A 17,589-nucleotide genomic window follows, 5' to 3' on the forward strand; every position below is an offset into this window, starting at 1 on the left:
GAGCAACGAGGTCCACTATTGAAAATATTCTGACTACGCAGAGAAAAATTGTATTTGATCGTGTCAAAAAAATTTATGATATACAGAGTTTATTCGAACAAGTCATTCTCGACCGGAAAATTATCCATCACACGAAACAAAATACGGAACTGATGATACAATAAAAGAAACATAAAAACTACATTAAATCAGCCTGTTACAATACCTGCCAGAACATCACTCTTACCCCTCGCATAGATAGTGTAAACTAGACGGATTGCATCAAGCCATCCGTCAAGGGATTCCCATGAATCGGCAACCTGTGGAGGTAGAATGTTCGCATCAGAATCGGGTTTTCAAATATAAATGCAATGTTTTTAGTCCACTTTTCATGCACTTGACAGACCACCGGAAAAATTCTATGATTTGATGCCATCGCAAAGAACCAAAGAACTTAATCTTCGTATAAAGAATTTTATCTGTTGCCAAGGGAGTTCCTTACCAGATAGATGGGTCCGTGAATTGTATCGATGCAGAGGCCAGCACCAGGTGGTAAAGTCAGATCTCCACATGCTGAAACAGAAACGATATCGGGAACAGCAACTTTTATAGCTGCTTCTACTGATCTGCTTGAGATGCCTTGGGGTACATGCTTTTGCTCATTTTTGCTAACCTGCTGAAAGGAAGTAGATGAACAAAAAAGAACACAAATAAGTAACAAACAGATAAAGAATATACTTGGCACAAGCAAGGAAAGTTACTATAACTAATTCAGTTATCGAATGTGTAGATGATTTTTCTTCGCTTGATATACACTAAAACGATAAAGAATTACCTGTTGAAGCCCTTCATTATTCAAAACAAACTCTGATCGTTTCCAATCACTATGAGGTGCAATTGGTTTTCCCGCTGGTGGTGCAGTAAGATATCCAACTTTAAGATATGGTAAAGGAAGCTGTAAAGATTAGAAATTATCATGTCAGCAAACCAAAAAAATAATCTCTCAACCAACGAGATTAAGCAAACATCAAGGTATGACCACCGAAAGATTTGGGAAAATTAAGTCCTGAAGATCAGGGAAAAATCAGGAACGCGCATCGTGTATGGCTCTGTCATAAGGACCACTTCTCAATGGTGAACCAGTAGAGACCCGACCTCATAACTGACCAAAAATATTTATACAGAAGCTAAAGGGTTTACTGAAGTTGGTATTAGTTCTTAACTTCTTACCATGGATCGCACGAGCCGCAAGGCACTACTGTAAACCTGTAAATAATTAATCACACAAAAACTTAGCATACACAATAAAAGTGAATATCCTTAAACTTTAAAGGACAAATAAAACCAACTAAATTTTACGTCTCTCTCACTGAAGGGCTATCCTTTTCTCCAAATAAAAATCAAATCAAATTGGTTGAGAAAGAAAACTATGGGAACCTTACATTGTAATTTGGTTTCAAAGCATGAGCAGCTGCAATGTAGATAGCCGATTGACTATACAACTCATTAGGTGAAACTTCTTTGGGGTGTCCAGATCCCCCAGTTCTTAGTGTGTCCTCAGCCAATCCGTACTGCAAGTAAGAAAAAGACCAAGGTTTGGTAATTCAATTTACGGGGGATTATTAGATAAGAGAACCAGTGGTTTCTTGTTATCCAGTATAGAGGAAACTGAGAGTCCTTTTAAATTATGAATGGAGTATCACATTATCCTAAAATTATTAAGATAAGTAACAAACTAACCAATACGGTTCCAAGATTGTAAATTGCTCGATGGAAATCAAACTGCAACTGAATAGCTGCGCGGAACTGCACCAGAAGAAAATGACATGAGTCATGACAGTATAAATGAGAAACAAACACTTCAAAGATGAAAATAATATTATGGTTTCCCATCCACATTTATCCAATCATTCTGATATCTCCAAAAAATTATTATATGGTACCTTACTTATTGCAGATCTTACAATTGTTTGCTTTTCCTGTGCAGGAACAATTGCGCTGAGTTCCTAAATTGCATAATTGATTAAAAAAAAAAATCAATTTGGAGTTCATGACATGGAACATAATTATATGCCGAGCGAGAAGAAAATTTAAAAAGATTTTATTTCTTCTAAAATAAGTTAAATTAAAATAAAATACTAATGCAATTTAAGATACCTGCAGAGCAAGTCCCCAGTTGTTAAGTGCCTGGAATATATGACACGGATTTAGTAATAGGATACAAAGGAGACAACGCAAATAAGTACATTTTTCCCGGATTTCATAATCTGTTTCTCTTTCATAATTGTATAAAACGTTGGTTTTCGTAGGATATCATAAGAAATAGGAATAGCCTAATACAACAATTTATTGAGTCATACCTGGGGACTGTTCCAGTTGAGCAACACTGCTTTTTCATAATTTTTTGTAGCCTGCAAATCAAATCAAGGGGTGCTAAAAATCACTTCATTTATTCAAAATTATGTTTTTCTTTAGGGATTAAAAATCCAGTTGGTTATGATTCGGCAAGGAATAAATGAGAATTATCGCCACTTGATGCCAGCACCACCACATCTAAGGAGAAGCAAAATTGATTTAAGAAGCAAACTCCTGGTTTCCTAAACCTCCAAAAGATCACCTAGTCCAAAGGCCTAGTTTTTTACAAAAGAATAAACTAAAGAGTATCAAATTGCTCATGTTTCTATGCTATTATATCTTGAATATTAAAAAGTCACATCCAACTTCCAAGCGTCAGAATCCAGCTGCCACGTGTAAGAGTTGCCACAACAGCCGCAGCAGGAGAATAACAAGAGCAGCAACTTTTTTAGGACATGGAAAAAGAAAGTAACTTCTATCTTGCAAGGCTGAAACACTGAATTATGGTCTAACCTGCTTCCATAGTTCTTCAGCTTCCTTTGTACGACCACGCATTTTTGCCCGATCAGAGATAGCAATAGCCCAATTATAGAAAGCCTGGAAAGTAAAAATCACGCATTATTTTCACACTCACACAAGTGAGATAACTAATCAGAAATTATAGAAAGATCATCTACACACATACATACACCTTCTGAAGAACTCTATCATGGCACTTTCAAGATTACTAATTTCACTAGCTATTTGATGAGATTATGTTGTAAAAGAATATGCAAACATACATCATGAAGTGTTGGGCACAGACGGGTAGCCTCATCATACTTTCTGCAAGCCTCCTCAAGCAAAGCATCTTTAGAAGGATTAGTAGAATCTGGACTAACATTATCTGCACTTTCCTGCATCCCAGACGAGGATTATTTAGATAGTAAATTCACACTGGTTCACCTAAGGGGAAGACAAAATGTCCTTTAAAACAAAAATTTCAAGTGACACTTCACATTATTTAATCATTTAGAGAGTAGCTGAAACAACTAAAGGCACATAACTGGAGGAGAGACTAACATAATGAAGAGACTTATACCCTTATTCATTCCACACAAATGACCCAATTGGAAAACGTTGGCTACTGTAGAATGGTACTCTAGCTTAGTAAACAGCACATAAGGGTAGACCAAGTTTCAGTGAGCATATTATTCTTACTACCATGTGTTGTGAGTTGGCTCATCAAATTACAAGGGCCAAACAGGTTTAGGTTTCCAATTGGTGTTTGGAAAGGAGAAAAGGAATGTGCACAGGTTATCTCCCATAAGAATTGGGAAATAGGTTTTTCTTTTTAATCTCAATCAGTTTAGGATTAGAAAATAAGTTAGTTTTCCCAATTCTAAGAGAATTTAGGAATCCTATACTTGTAAGGCATGTAAAAATTGGTGTATGTGCTATAAATAGGCTTGTTGGGGCTGATTTATTAACACAAACAGCAGAGAAAATACAAGGTAGAGAGCCAAGAGTGATAAAGAGATCTAAAGAAAGGTTTTGGGGTTTAGCATAAGGGCTTTCAATAAGTTCTTGTAACCTAGTTGTTATTCTCCATGGTGCAAGTGATTTCTCAAGAGAGATCACACAAGGAGTAGGCAAAGTTCGCCAAACCTCGCTAAAATTTTTATGTTTGTGTGTGGCGTGTTTACTAAGATTGATGGAAAGATATAGAGATGGGAAAAAGGATTTACACATGGTCTTTATAGATTTGGAGAAAGCGTACGATAGGGTCCCAAGAGACATTCTTTGGAGGATTTTAGAGAAGAAAGGAGTACGAGTAGCATATATCCAAGCTATAAAGGATATGTATGAAGGAGCAAAGACTGCCGTAAGAACTCATGAAGGACAAACTGAAAGCTTTCCCATAACTGTAGGATTACATCAAGGCTCATCCTTAAGTCCTTACCTTTTTGCGTTGGTAATGGATGAGTTAACAGGACATATTCAAGATGATATTCCTTGGTGTATGCTTTTCGCAGACGATATAGTGTTGATAGATGAAACTCAGGAAGGGGTAAATGCAAAGCTTAACCTTTGGAAAGAAGTGTTGGAATCTAAAGGTCTTCGCCTAAGCCGATCAAAGACAGAATATATGGAGTGCAAGTTCAGTGCAAATGGAGGCCAAAACGAGTTAGGGGTGAGGATCGGTGATCAAGAAATACCAAAGAGCGATCGTTTTCGTTACCTAGGATCTATCTTGCAAAAGAACGGAGAATTAGATGGAGATCTCAACCATAGAATACAAGCTGGATGGATGAAGTGGAAGAGTGCATCCGGCGTGTTGTGTGACCGCCGTATGCCACTGAAGCTCAAGGGAAAATTTTATAGGACGGCAATAAGGCCGGCGATGCTGTATGGCACAGAATGTTGGGCGGTGAATCATCAACACGTACACAAAATGGGTGTAGCGGAGATGAGGATGCTTCGTTGGATGTGTGGGCACACGAGAAAGGATAAGATTAGGAATGAGGATATCCGGGGTAAAGTAGGAGTAGCCGAAATTGAAGGAAAGATGAGAGAAAATCGGTTACGGTGGTTTGGACATGTGCAAAGAAGGCCTACTGACGCTCCGATTAGAAGATGCGACTATGGGACAGAGGTTCAGGGCCGAAGGGGTAGAGGAAGACCTAGGAAAACTTTGGAAGAGACTCTAAGAAAAGACTTAGAGTACTTGGATCTAACGAAGGACATGACACAGGACCGAGCACAATGGCGTTCTAAGATTCATGTAGCCGATCCCACTCAGTGACTTGGATTTTCCAAGTCCCCAACCGAGAAGTTTTCCTCACTCAGGAAATTAAGGGAACACTACCTCAACCTACATGCTCCACTCACAAAGCTCCAACAAAAGAAAATTCAAAGAACTTAGCGAAGAAGGCTTTGGTGTATTTAACACAATACGTTGAAATGAAGGAAAGCTTATTTATTGATATCCCCGATAAGCTACAAATATGTACATATACATGAGTCAAAATAAACAAACAAGAGAGAGCCTTCACAAAGGTTGCTTAGGAGAAGTCGCAGCAGTCGGTAGAGCCCCAGAAAGAGAAGGCACCGGAGGGGGATCATTCGGAGCCTCAGTACTGGACAGAACCCTAGAAGGAGGAGGCATCAGAGGTTGATCATTTGGAGCTTCATTACGCGGTACAGCCCCAGAAGACGAAGGCAATAAATGCCTTTGGAACAAACCCACAAATCTCTGATGATCAAGTAAAACCTGACCATCAGATTCCTTCATCTGGTCCAGCTTCCTCTTCATGTTTGTAGCATAGTCATGTGCGAGACGGTGCAACTGTTTATTCTCATGCTTGAGCCCTCTAATCTCCTGTTTGAGACTCATCACTTCAGCCGCCAATGATTCAACTTGGCGGGTTCGAGCAAATAGGCGTTGGGCCATATTAGACACAGAACCTGCACACTGAACACTGAGAGCCAGAGAATCCTTAACAGCTAACTCATCAGATCGTTTGGAAAGTAGTCTGTTATCTTTGGGAGTGAGAAGGTTCCTGGCCACCACCGCAGCGGTCATATCATTCTTCATAACGGAATCCCCAACGGTAAGAGGACCAGTAGGGGAGACGAAGGATGGGCGCCATATGTTGTCTGGAGAAGGCGGGGCTGCCTCTTCAACAAGGTTCAAGTCAAAACGACGGTCGGAGGGGCCAGACATTTTCAAAGGTGTTGAAGAGAGAAGAGGTCGAACAAATCAAGATCTTAGAAGTGTAAGAATGGAGCTTCTACTGGTGGAGATTCAAGTGTGCTTTGGAACTTAATGCCAGCCCCTATAAAAATCTGCACTCGACGGAGCTTCAGAAATCGAAGAGGCGCCTGCTCAGAAATCGAAGAGGCGTTTGCTTTCTCAAAAGCTGGGCTGCTCAGAGACCACGAGGGTCGATCTCAGAAATCGAAGAGGCGTCTGCTTTCTCAAAAGTTGGGCTGCTCAAAGACCACGAAGGCCGATCTCAGAAATCGAAGAGGCGCTTGCTTTCTCAAAAGTTGGGCTGCTCAGAGACCACGAGGGCCGATCTCAGAAATCGAAGAGGCACCTACTTTTCCAGCCTTGGCAGCACCTGTCACACGCACACTCAGCTTTGCGGAAATTATGGGCATTCCGTCGAAGACTTCTGGTGAAGTAGAAAGCACATGAGTCTTACTGTTCAATCACCCACTTCCCACACGCAATAGTAGCTCATGTGTATCACAGATAACTTTGCCAAAGTTCTCTGCCAAAGTTGAGCACGTGAAGCTTGCAGCTTCCACTACATCGCTCTGACCAAGACGGGTAAAAGAATAGCAAAGAAACAGCACTAACAAAGTTTAGACACATAAATTTTGAAGGTCTAGCTACCCCATATTATTACCCACAAGGGTAAAGGAACAGTATCACTGCTGGATAATTGGAAAGTCCCTGTGTGTCAACCTCTGTGCTTCGTGGCAAGGTAGACTAGCAAACATGCCCAACCTTTACTCACATTCGAGAAAACACTCCCAACAAGATTGCTTGCTCCAAAATCGAAGAGGCACCGTCCTCCGAATCTCGAGAGCCAGACTCCCAACATGACTACTTTCTCAAAAATCGAAGAGAGGGTAAAGGAACAGTACCATTGCTGGATAATTGGAAAGTCCCTGTGTGTCAACCTCTGTACTTCGTGGCAAGGTAGACTAGCAAACATGCCCAACCTTTACTCACATTCGAGAAAACACTCCCAACAAGATTGCTTGCTCCAAAATCGAAGAGACACCGCCCTCCGAATCTCGAGAGCCAGACTCCCAACATGATTACTTTCTAAAAAATCGAAGAGACACCGCTCTCCGAATCTCGAGAGCCAGACCCCCAGCATGATTGCTTTCTCAAAAATCGAAGAGACATCGTTCTCCGAATCTCGAGAGCCAGATCCCTGATAGGATTGCTTGTTCGAAAACCGAAGAGGCAACACTTTCCCAACTACAAGAGCCGGATCTCCTTGGATAAAGCTGTCTGTAATCTTCACACGCAACATCAGCTTTCCACATACCACAGACCACTTTTTCAAAGTGCTCTGACAGGGTAAAGGAATAGCATTACTACTTGTTGTTAAGGAGACTCCTATATATGTTAACCTCCATCCCCAACGGACAGACAGACCTGCAAAAATGCTCAACCCTTCCTCATATATGAGAGGGCACTCTTAACGAAGCCTTTCGAAATATTCAGCTTTCTTTCCCCTCGATAATACCTCTGCAAACAAGTTATACTAGAGCAAGAATATCTCATATCATCAGGGTTAAAAGCAAGAGTATCCCATATCATGCTTTTTCCCTGTCTTTTCCTTTGGCCTTGTTCTTACCTGCAAGACAAGGAGAAAGAGAGCAATCAGTCAGCACTTGGAATCAAGCTTCCAGCCAGGAACTGACTGCCTGGAACTTACTTACCTGGCATTGCTCTCGAGTACTCATCTTCAACATCTTATGCTTCCAGGGAAGATACCGCATCTGCCTGAGGAACAGATAGGGCAAGTGAGAAGGATACAAGGAAGCATGTGGAGACAAGCGTAACAGCACACGTGCCGATACATCCATTACTCTGTCAAAGCAAAAGTATCCCATATCAGTAGGGTTGAACGTACTCTAGATTTGATGGACTTGTTTTGACCCTCAAATTCTTCAGTCGGCCTTATACTCTGGAGGAAACCAGAAAACCCTCCAGCTCAGTTCAAGAATAAGCCTGTGGAAAGTTACTTCTTCAAAAGCAAAAGTATCCCATATCATCTCTTCTCATTTTTCTTCTCTTTATCCTTCATGCTGCCTGCAAGATAGGGAGAATGTGAACAATCAGCCGGAGCTCTGATTGCTTACCTTGTCTGTCACCTCTTTCAGCAAATCCCCTAGCTCGGCAACTTGAGGGACTCCTACTACATGGTTTGTATCGCGCTTGACCAAGCCTGAAACTACAAGTAAGCTTCAAGTGAAATTGATACATTACCTTGTGCATCTCCACCAGTTAAAGATACCACCCCTGGATGGAGGAAGAGTACTTCCAGAGAAGATGCCACATCTACCTATGAGACAGATAAGGCAAGTCAAGACGATACCACATTCCGATAGTTAGAAGTTTCGTGATTACGAGATCATTCTCCCACAATATTTCCTAATGTCATTTGTACTAAATCATTCACCTGTACTCACTAAAGGAAAGCTTGAACCTATGTACTTGTGTAAACCCTTCACAATTAATTTTTTTTTGAGAAGAAACAATTTTATTAAAAGAATAAAGAACAACACAGAAGTGGATAAGAGTCCACTAACTGACAACAAAGAAAAACCCATTAGAATTTGGCTACAGCAGCCATTTCTAGACCTCGTTCACTTAACTGCAGCTAACACATCCCATAGTATTTGAGATAGAGAAACATTCTTAAACTCTTTAGTTACCGAAGCCCAAAAAGCTGCCCAATATTTTACTCTCCCCCAAAGTTCTTCTGCCCCCACTCCAGTATAGTCTTCGAAAATCCTCTTGTTACGTTCCAGCCATATATTCCAGAAAATTGCCGATACCAAGCAACCCCACAAAACTTTGGATTTTTTCCTTTTTCCAAGTGCCTTAAAATTTGTGCTTAGTAGCTCGAAACACCCTTTAGGAATGACCCAACTTGCTTTAACCTCCTGAAACAATTTCCACCACAGTTGGATCGAGTAGGAGCAATGAAGAAATATGTGATTTACACTCTCCTCCTTGGCTTTGCACAGGCTACACCAATGTGGTGATAAGCACATAAGAGGGTTTCTCCTTTGAATTCTGTCACATGTGTTTAGATTCCCATTGGCCGCAAGCCATACAAGTATTTTAACCTTCGGAGGAACCTTTGATTTCCAAATCTGTGGGTAGGGTGGAAAATAGTGCACACTCCCATCGTTGCTCCGTAATGAACGATAGGATTTGCATGAGAACAAACCTGAAGCTTCCAGGTTCCACCTTCTGATATCCCTCTTTAATGGAGACAATCGAACCTCTTCCAATTTCTGTAATAATGTGGCCACCTCTACTATCTCCATCTCATTCAAGTTTCTCCTAAAATCAAAGTTCCAACACAAAGGATTTGCTGAAACTTCCACGAAGCTCGAGATGTTTTGATTATGCTTCCTCGATAGAAGGAATAGTCTGGGGAATTGCTCCTTCAACGGTCCCCCTGTTACCCATCCATCCTCCCAAAACCTCACCCTCTCACCGTTGCCCACCTCAAACGTGCAGCATCTAAGAAACTGTTGAGAACCACTCGAAATGTCTTTCCATGGGCTTCGACTTGAAACCCTCCCATGAGGAAGTGCTTCCCATCCATTAGCTTGTAGCCCATACTTACTTTTTATCACCTTGTGCCACAGAGACTGTGACTCCCTTGGGAATCTCCACAACCACTTAGCCAATAATGCTTCGTTCTGATTCCTCAAGTTCCCCACCCCTAGACCTCCTTCCTCTTTGTTTTTAGTGACTAACTCCCACTTGGCCAAGTGTGTTTTCTTACCTTCCTCCATGCCTTCCCATAGAAACCCCTTCATTAATCTTTCTATACGTCCTCTTACCCCGCATGGAATTTTGAACAAGGACATATAGTAAATCGGCATGCTTCCCAGGACTGATTGAATTAGAGTTAATTTACCCCCTCTGGATAGGAAAGCCTTCTTCCAACTTTGAAGTCTTCTTTCCATTGTTTCTACCACTGGATCCCAAAATTTTATTGCTCTTGGCCTTCCTCCGAGGGGAAGCCCCAAATACTTTATCGGCCAGCACCCTACCTCGCACCCCCAAGAAACTGCCAGCCTGTTTAGTTTCTCATTGTCTGAATTTATCCCAGCCAAAAAGCACTTAGCTTTGTTGATTTTCAATCCTGAGACCGAACAAAATAAATTAAGCACTTGGATTAGGTTGTTCCAAACTTCCTCGTCTTCTGTCAAGAAGAAAATGGTGTCGTCGGCAAATTGGAGATGAGATATCTCCACCTTTTCTTGGCCGATACACAAGCCTTTGATGAGATCAGTTTCTTGTGCCTTCTCCATTAACCTGCTCAGAACATCGACTACTAAGGTGAAAAGAAATGGTGACAGTGGATCGCCTTGTCTCAAACCTCTTGAAGCTTGAAATTTTCCCCTTGGCCTTCCATTGATCAAAACGGAGAAATTTGCAGAGCTTAAACATCCTTGCATCCATTTCCTCCATCTATTGCCAAAACCTTTTCTTTGTAGTACTTCTTCCAGAAATCTCCATTCCACATGATCATACGCTTTTTCAAAGTCGATCTTAAGCACCAATCCCTTCTCTTTTTTCTGCCTCACCTCTTCTACCACTTCATTTGCAATGAGGACAGCATCCAAAATTTGTCTATCTTTGACGAACGCCCCCTGATTCGGAGAGACAGTGGTATCCAAAACCTCCTTCAATCTTGAAGCCAGTGTTTTGGCTATAATTTTATACAATCCAGTTACTAAACTTATGGGCCTATAGTCCGTCACTTTTAAAGAATCTGATTTCTTCGGGATAAGGCAAATAAAAGTCTCGTTCGTCACTGCATTTATTATCCCTTTCTCAAAGAATTCCTCCATGATCTTCATTATATCCTTCTTCAAAATCTCCCAGCAATGTTGAAACATTTGCATAGAGAAGCCATCTGGACCTGGTGATTTATCCTTTCCACAATCGAAAACTGCTCTTTGAACTTCTATTTCCTCAAAAGGCCTCTCAAGCCAAACTGCCTGAAGGGCGCTTATTGGAGCCCAATTTATCCCTTCCAATCCCCAACATGCCTCGTCGTTACTGCTGAATAAGGATTTGAAAAAGTTGACAATATGCTCTTCGATCTCTTTAGCTTCCTCTATTATTCCCCCTCCCACCGACTCTAACCTCTCAATATAGTTTCTCTTCCTTCTCCCATTTGCAACTCGATGGAAGAATTTTGTATTACCATCCCCTTCCTTTGCCCATTCCACTTTGCTTCTCTGCCTCCATTTCACTTCTTCTTTAAAAGCCAAGTCTCCTACAATGGTTTGGAGTTCTTCCCTTTTACTTCTAGCTTCAAAATCTAAGCCTTCCAACCCCTCTCTCCTGTCCAACTCCTCTATGTTTGCTTCCACTTCTTTCAAGACTTTTTCAATTTCGCCGAAGCTCTCCTTACTCCAGCTTTGCACCTTTCTTTTCATGGCTTTTAACTTGATCATAAATTTATAACCCTCCCACCCCTCCACTTGTTCCGATTGCCACCATTCCTTGAATTTATTCCTGAATTCTGGATCTTGAAGCCACATGTTTTCAAATCTGAAAGGGCATGGCCCCCATTTCACTTTGTTGGTGTCTAGCTGGACTGGGCAATGATCAGAAATGACCCTAGCCAAGGCCGTTTGTCTAGCCTCAGGGAAGATATCTTCGCAGCCTGTAGAGCATAAGAATCTGTCTAATCTCCGACACACAGGTTCTTCTCTGAGGTTTGACCAAGTAAATTGTGCATTGAGCAGCTCCAGATCCTTGAGTTCTGTCTCTCTAATGAAATCATTAAAATCCCTCATGCTTTTAGTCAACCTCCCTCCGTTTGATTTCTCATTTATGAATCTAACCACGTTAAAATCTCCTCCTACACACCATCTTGGTCCGCACATGCCATAAAGTCCCGCCAATTCTTCCCAAAACTCCCTTCGGTCTCTATTTTTACATGGACCATAGACTCCCGAAAGCCACCACTCCATCCCATTGGGAGCCATAATTTTTATTGATGCAGAGAAAACACCGATCAAAGATTCGGTTACTGACAAGTGTTTTGTATTCCAGATTACAGCTATGCCCCCTGAACTTCCTTGTGCAGGGGCATAAATCCAGTCTTTATATCTGCTTCCCCACACACTAGCCACAAGGCTTCTGTCAATCATAGCTTTCTTAGTTTCTTGTAGTATGATGATGTCGGGCTGTAGCCGTTGGAATTGCTTTTTCAAAGTTAGCCTCTTCCGTCTACTTCCCAATCCTCTAACATTCCAGCTAATTATCTTCATTAAAACTGGTATTGCCCCTGTGAAGTTTACTGTCTCCCTTAAAACCATCCTCTTTCTTGCCTCTTCTGACTTTCCCTTTCTTCGCTTCTTTTAACAGAGACCTCTTCAACGGAAACAAGGAAATCTTCATTTTAGACAGAAATTTGGAATTTAGATGTTGTGGCTCACTGTTAGCTAATTGGCCTGCCAGTTTTTTCCTTCTTCTGTACTTTAGTATTTCCTTGTTGCTTCCTGTTGCCTTAGTATCAGACTTCTCCTCGTGATTAGATGCCTCCTTCAACGTTGTCACTTCTTCCAAATTTAAATCCTTGAATAGGTTGTGGAGGACATCACAGGATAATTCGAAATCTTCAGATGTTTCTTTTTCCTCTTGTGCGTAGGCCTCCGTCTCCCCGTCAGCAACAGAAGATTGAGCGGAGAAATCTTCGTCGTCGCTGCCAAACAATTGAGCCGAATCCATGCCTAGAGCCTCCATCCTTCTCCACCATTGATCTGCTGGATTCTTCTCAATCGACCCGCTCGGTGATTCAGCATGGTCCTCATCGGCCTCGCTCACCAGAACTTCCTCTAATTCACTATCTGAATCAGTGAATGTGAGATTAGCAGGCCAGCCTTTCATCGAAATAGGCTCTTCTAGTTGGTTCTGACCAGAGCCAAAATCTTGTGGGGATAGACTCTTTAACCGCAATCTGCCCCTGTCAGGTTGACCAAATCTCCCGAGGAAACTCGAGCATGTGCTCGACGAAGATCTACTTGGACTGCCTGCTGTATAATACTCCGTTGCCCGTGGTTGCTGGGTATCGCCCAAAGCCAAATATCCTCCAACGGGGTGCCTTAGAGTCAGCAGCCTTAGATCCTCCAAAGGATTCGACGACGTTTGAGACTTATACAAAAATTCCAATTCGGATTGAAACCGATGTCTCATCCCGTAAATTGTTTGAATAAGTGGACCTCGACCTGACCCATCCCAATGAGATTTACAGCCCATCGATTTACCGTTTAAAGTTGAGAATAAATTTTTAACACCCAAAAGCCCGGTGACCGCCATGTTATCTTCAATATTTGGGCTTTGAGTATCAGAGCCCACCACTCCATCCAGTTTAATTGGAATGAAATTGTTTTTATTGGGCCCCCTCCCTTCGTAAACCTCTACAACATTTCTAATGCATATCTTCACTCTTGTTCCATTAAAAAACTCCCTTCTTGATGAAATCTGTGCCCCCTCTGTACTTGAGCCAGCGCTCTCTTTCCCATCTAATTCCAGCCTTTTGCTTTTACCCAGAGAAACATATGCAACATTTCTAGTGCATATCTCCACGCTTGTTCCATTAAAGTACTCCCTGCTTGATGAGATCTGTGCCCCCTCTGTACTTGAACTTCCGCCATCATTCCCGCCCTGTGTTTGAGGTGACGTCCCATACTCTTTTTCAGAGACAATAATGTCAGAGAGTTGGTTTGCCGGCATCTCGTAACTCGCGTCCGCAGTCTCAGTCCCGTCGTGACCAAGCATTCTGTCACCACCGGTAGTGACTGGGCAGTCGATGGCGCCGATTCGAAAGCTGGCACATTTCCCCGTCGCGTGGGTTGCCTCCCCGAGCTCGGCCGTCGCCGGATGAAATATTCCAGAAGTCCGTTGTAATTGTTGTTCCTTTTTCAGAGACCCAACTAAAGCTTCTGGTCTACCCCGATCTTCAGCCGGAGTCATGGGTCTCATCGCTGGAGAAAGTTGCCGGATCCTGACCCTGAAGACTAAGTCTCCGTCAGCCACTTCTACTACCTCAGGGATGAAACCAGTTATGTTGGTTTTGAGTTTTATCTTTGCTTCGAGCAAGAATCCGAATCCAGATGTTGCTTGATCGATATCCGCCAGACCGCCACAAGCCTCGCCAATATCCTGGAAGAATTTATTGGTCCAAAGATGCGGTGGTAAACCTTCCAGTGCCACCCAACCTCCGTAACTGACCGCCAGTCTTTGATTTGTGTTCAAACTCTCCCACCACCCCGCCAGTTTCACCTCGGGGTACTCCTTCATGCCTATTGCTCCAAGTAGTGCTATTTTTTTTGCTTCCTCCTCGTTCTGGCAAACAAACAGTGCTTTGTTGCATTGAAATGGCGAGAGTCTGATTTCCGTTCCCAGAAGATTTCGAAGGGATGCTTCCACCTCCCTCCATGATTGATGCACCACCTTTCTCTCACAGACTACAACACTTCCCCAACTGTAAGATTCTTTAGAGCTTTTCCTCTGATTCCAAGTGAATTCTTTCCAAAGTTCCTCTCTGGCTCTCCGATTGTATTCCTCCTTTGTCGTCTGCCTTCCTCCAGTGACTGCATCCCTATAAGAACCTTGAGTACCGGATCCCGACATATCCCTTCACAATTAATGAGAACTCCTCTATTCCGTGGACGTAGCCAATCTGGGTGAACCACGTACATCTTGTGTTTGCTTTCCTATCTATATCCATTTATATACTTATCCACACTAATGATCGGAGCAATCTAGCGAAGATCACAAAAAGCGACCGTTTTCGCTACCTAGGATATATCGTGCAAGAGAACGGAGAATTAGAGAGAGATCTCAACCATAGAATAGAAGTTGGATAGATGAAGTGTAAGAGTGCATCCGGCGGGTTGTGTGACCGTCGTAGGCCACTGAAGCTCAAGAGAAAATTTTATAGGACGGCAATAAGGCCAGCGATGTTGTATGGCACAGAATGTTGGGCGGTGAAGCATCAACACGTACACAAAATGGGTGTGGCGGAGACGAGGATGCTTCGTGGGATGTGTGGGCACACAAGAAATGATAAGATTGGAAATGAGGATATTCGAGGTAAAGTAGGAGTGGCCGAAATTGAAGGAAAGATGAGAGAAAATCGGTTCCGGTGATTTGGACATGTGCAAAGAAGGCCTACTGACGCTCCGGTTCGAAGATGTGACTACGGGACAGAGGTTCAGGGCCAAAGGGGTAGAGAAAGACCTAGGAAAACTTTGGAAGAGACTCTAAGAAAAGACTTAGAGTACTTGGTTCTAACGGAGGACATGACACAAAACCGAGCGCAATGGCGTTCTAGGATTCATATAGCCGACCCCACTTAGTGGGAAAAGGCTTTGTTGTTGTTGTTGTTGTTGTGTGGCGTGTTTACTAAACTGTTCATATATTCGCATGGCATCATCTTATAAGTTTGCATAACACCGGAGACTATCGATAAACATGATCATCTAAGGGGGATTAAAATCAACACCTTGTGCCTCCAAACCCATATAAAATAACACCATTCTCACAATTGCCTATCAAGGAAATAGTTAAATTCACAGAAAGCCATCTAGTTGAAATTTGATAAGCAAAAACCATAACTAAATGCAACCAAAGATCGAGCAGGAGAGTATCTCAAACCTGAAGAACCAGCGCCCAATTGTAAAGTGCATCATAATCATGTGGGTTTCTTTCTATTGCACTAGCATACCTACAAAATTTATGTACAAATAAGAATTCCGGGAAAGCAAGACACCTAAAAGACATTGTGCGGTTGCAAACATCGCAAAGTACCGTAAAAGAAACAAAGAAAAGAGAAGTATGATCATGCACGCTACAAAGGACTCAAACTTTGTTTCAGTAGTAAAATATAGGATTATACTATTACCTACAAGCTGACAAGTAAGAAGGCAAGAAAAAGAAGACAGTACCTCTTGGCAGCAAAAGTAAGAACCCGTTGGCGAGACCGACCGTCATCATCGGTACCAGTGACACTGTTGATCAACTCCATTGCAGCAATGTTCTGCTCTGAGTGTTGCTCTTGTGGGCTTTCTTCACTGATACAATTCAATCCACAAATCGCCAAATAAATTGTCAAAAAATGGTTAACAAAGTATTAAGGTGATCCACAACAATGACCATACAAAACTTACATTTTTTCGGCCCTCAAAACAAATTCTATTCACACTAACAATTTGATACATGACTAAAACTGAGAACTTTTGTCGAAAACAGTAACATGCAAATCGACCTACCCAATTTAAAGTTACAACTTTTAACATTAACCACTACAATGACCATACAAAACTTACATTTTTACCACCCCAAACACAAATTTCATTCACTAACAAATTGATCCACACCTAAAACAGATCAATTTCGTCGAAAACAAAGACATTCAAATCCATCATAACCTATTCAAAGTTCATAATTCTATCATCCTTTGTGAATTCCAGTTTTCAAAAACCCAAAAGTGGGAACTGCAGGAAAAAATCACCAATTGGACTATTTCTCCACACTGAACCAAAATTCAAGCACAACAAACAGAATTTTGCACAATTACATTACCAAAAAAAAAAATTTAAAATCAAATGAAGGAATGCGAACCTGTAACTGTAAGGGGAGTTGGAATCATTAGCGACCTCGTTAGATTGGTCATTTTTCAAGCCACTAAGCAGCTCTCTCATCGTGAATGTACGGCTTCCTTCATCTTTCTTCAGCTCCGGGTGCGCAGCTCCTTGGCCGTGCGGTTGGATCGAGGCTTCGATCACTTCCTTCACCTTCGGATCGCCGCCATCTGCCACCACCAGTTCATGTTCGGGTAGGGGTTCCGGTCTAACTTCGGCCTCCGTCACTGGCTCGGGTTTAGCTTCGGGTTCGCGCACCGGTTCCGGTTTAATTTTGGGTTCCGGCGCCGGTGCTGGTTCAGCTTCGAGTTCAGGCGCTGGCTCCGGTTTAGCTTCAGGATCTGGCACTAGTTCTGATTCGGATTCGGGTTTCGGATTTGTTTGGTCTGGTTCAAGTCCGTTCTGGGCGGGGGGTTGTTCAGCGGTGGACATTGCGGGAGATCGGAGGACGGATCGGAATTCGAAGAGTGATCCGACTGTGAAGTTGCAGAGAGGTTGGAGAGAGAGAGAGAGAGAGAGAGAGAGAAATGCTCGTTGTTCAAAGTTACGGACTTTGAGGAAAATAAACTGAAAATATTAAGCGGCCGTACGGAGCCCGGAGGAGTTAATTAAGGGTGCGTTTGGTACGTGGGACGGGACGAGACGTTCCGTCCCGCGTTTGGTGCGCCAAAAATGGGTGGAACGGGCTGTTCCACGGGACAGATTTTGGGTGTTTTTGCGTTCCACCTCCCCCCCGGAACGGGTTTGTTCCACGTTTGTGGAACACAATGTTTTACCATTTTAAGACAAATATACCCCATGTCTTTTTAAAAAATTACACCTTCGTTCCGTCCC

At 42.4% G+C, this 17,589-nt stretch overlaps 1 protein-coding gene across 1 annotated transcript; it reads right to left on the reverse strand.

Annotated features, from left to right (window-relative positions):
• Positions 1-18: 18 nt before the first annotated feature.
• On the reverse strand, positions 19-17,315 carry LOC126625132 (protein HLB1-like). Its single transcript, XM_050294211.1, has 14 exons — positions 16,736-17,315; positions 16,060-16,185; positions 15,770-15,839; positions 3,117-3,230; positions 2,848-2,931; positions 2,340-2,390; positions 2,137-2,166; positions 1,923-1,985; positions 1,720-1,785; positions 1,422-1,550; positions 1,210-1,245; positions 815-934; positions 482-652; positions 19-299 (listed from the first exon to the last, which is right to left on the reverse strand). The coding sequence occupies exons 1-14, from the start codon at positions 17,185-17,187 to the stop codon at positions 189-191; spliced, it is 1,623 nt and encodes a 540-aa protein (XP_050150168.1). The 5' UTR covers positions 17,188-17,315; the 3' UTR covers positions 19-188.
• Between the last annotated feature and the right edge of the window lie 274 nt (positions 17,316-17,589).

This window comes from Malus sylvestris, chromosome 6 (assembly GCF_916048215.2).
Source record: "Malus sylvestris chromosome 6, drMalSylv7.2, whole genome shotgun sequence".
Lineage (NCBI taxonomy): Eukaryota > Viridiplantae > Streptophyta > Magnoliopsida > Rosales > Rosaceae > Malus > Malus sylvestris.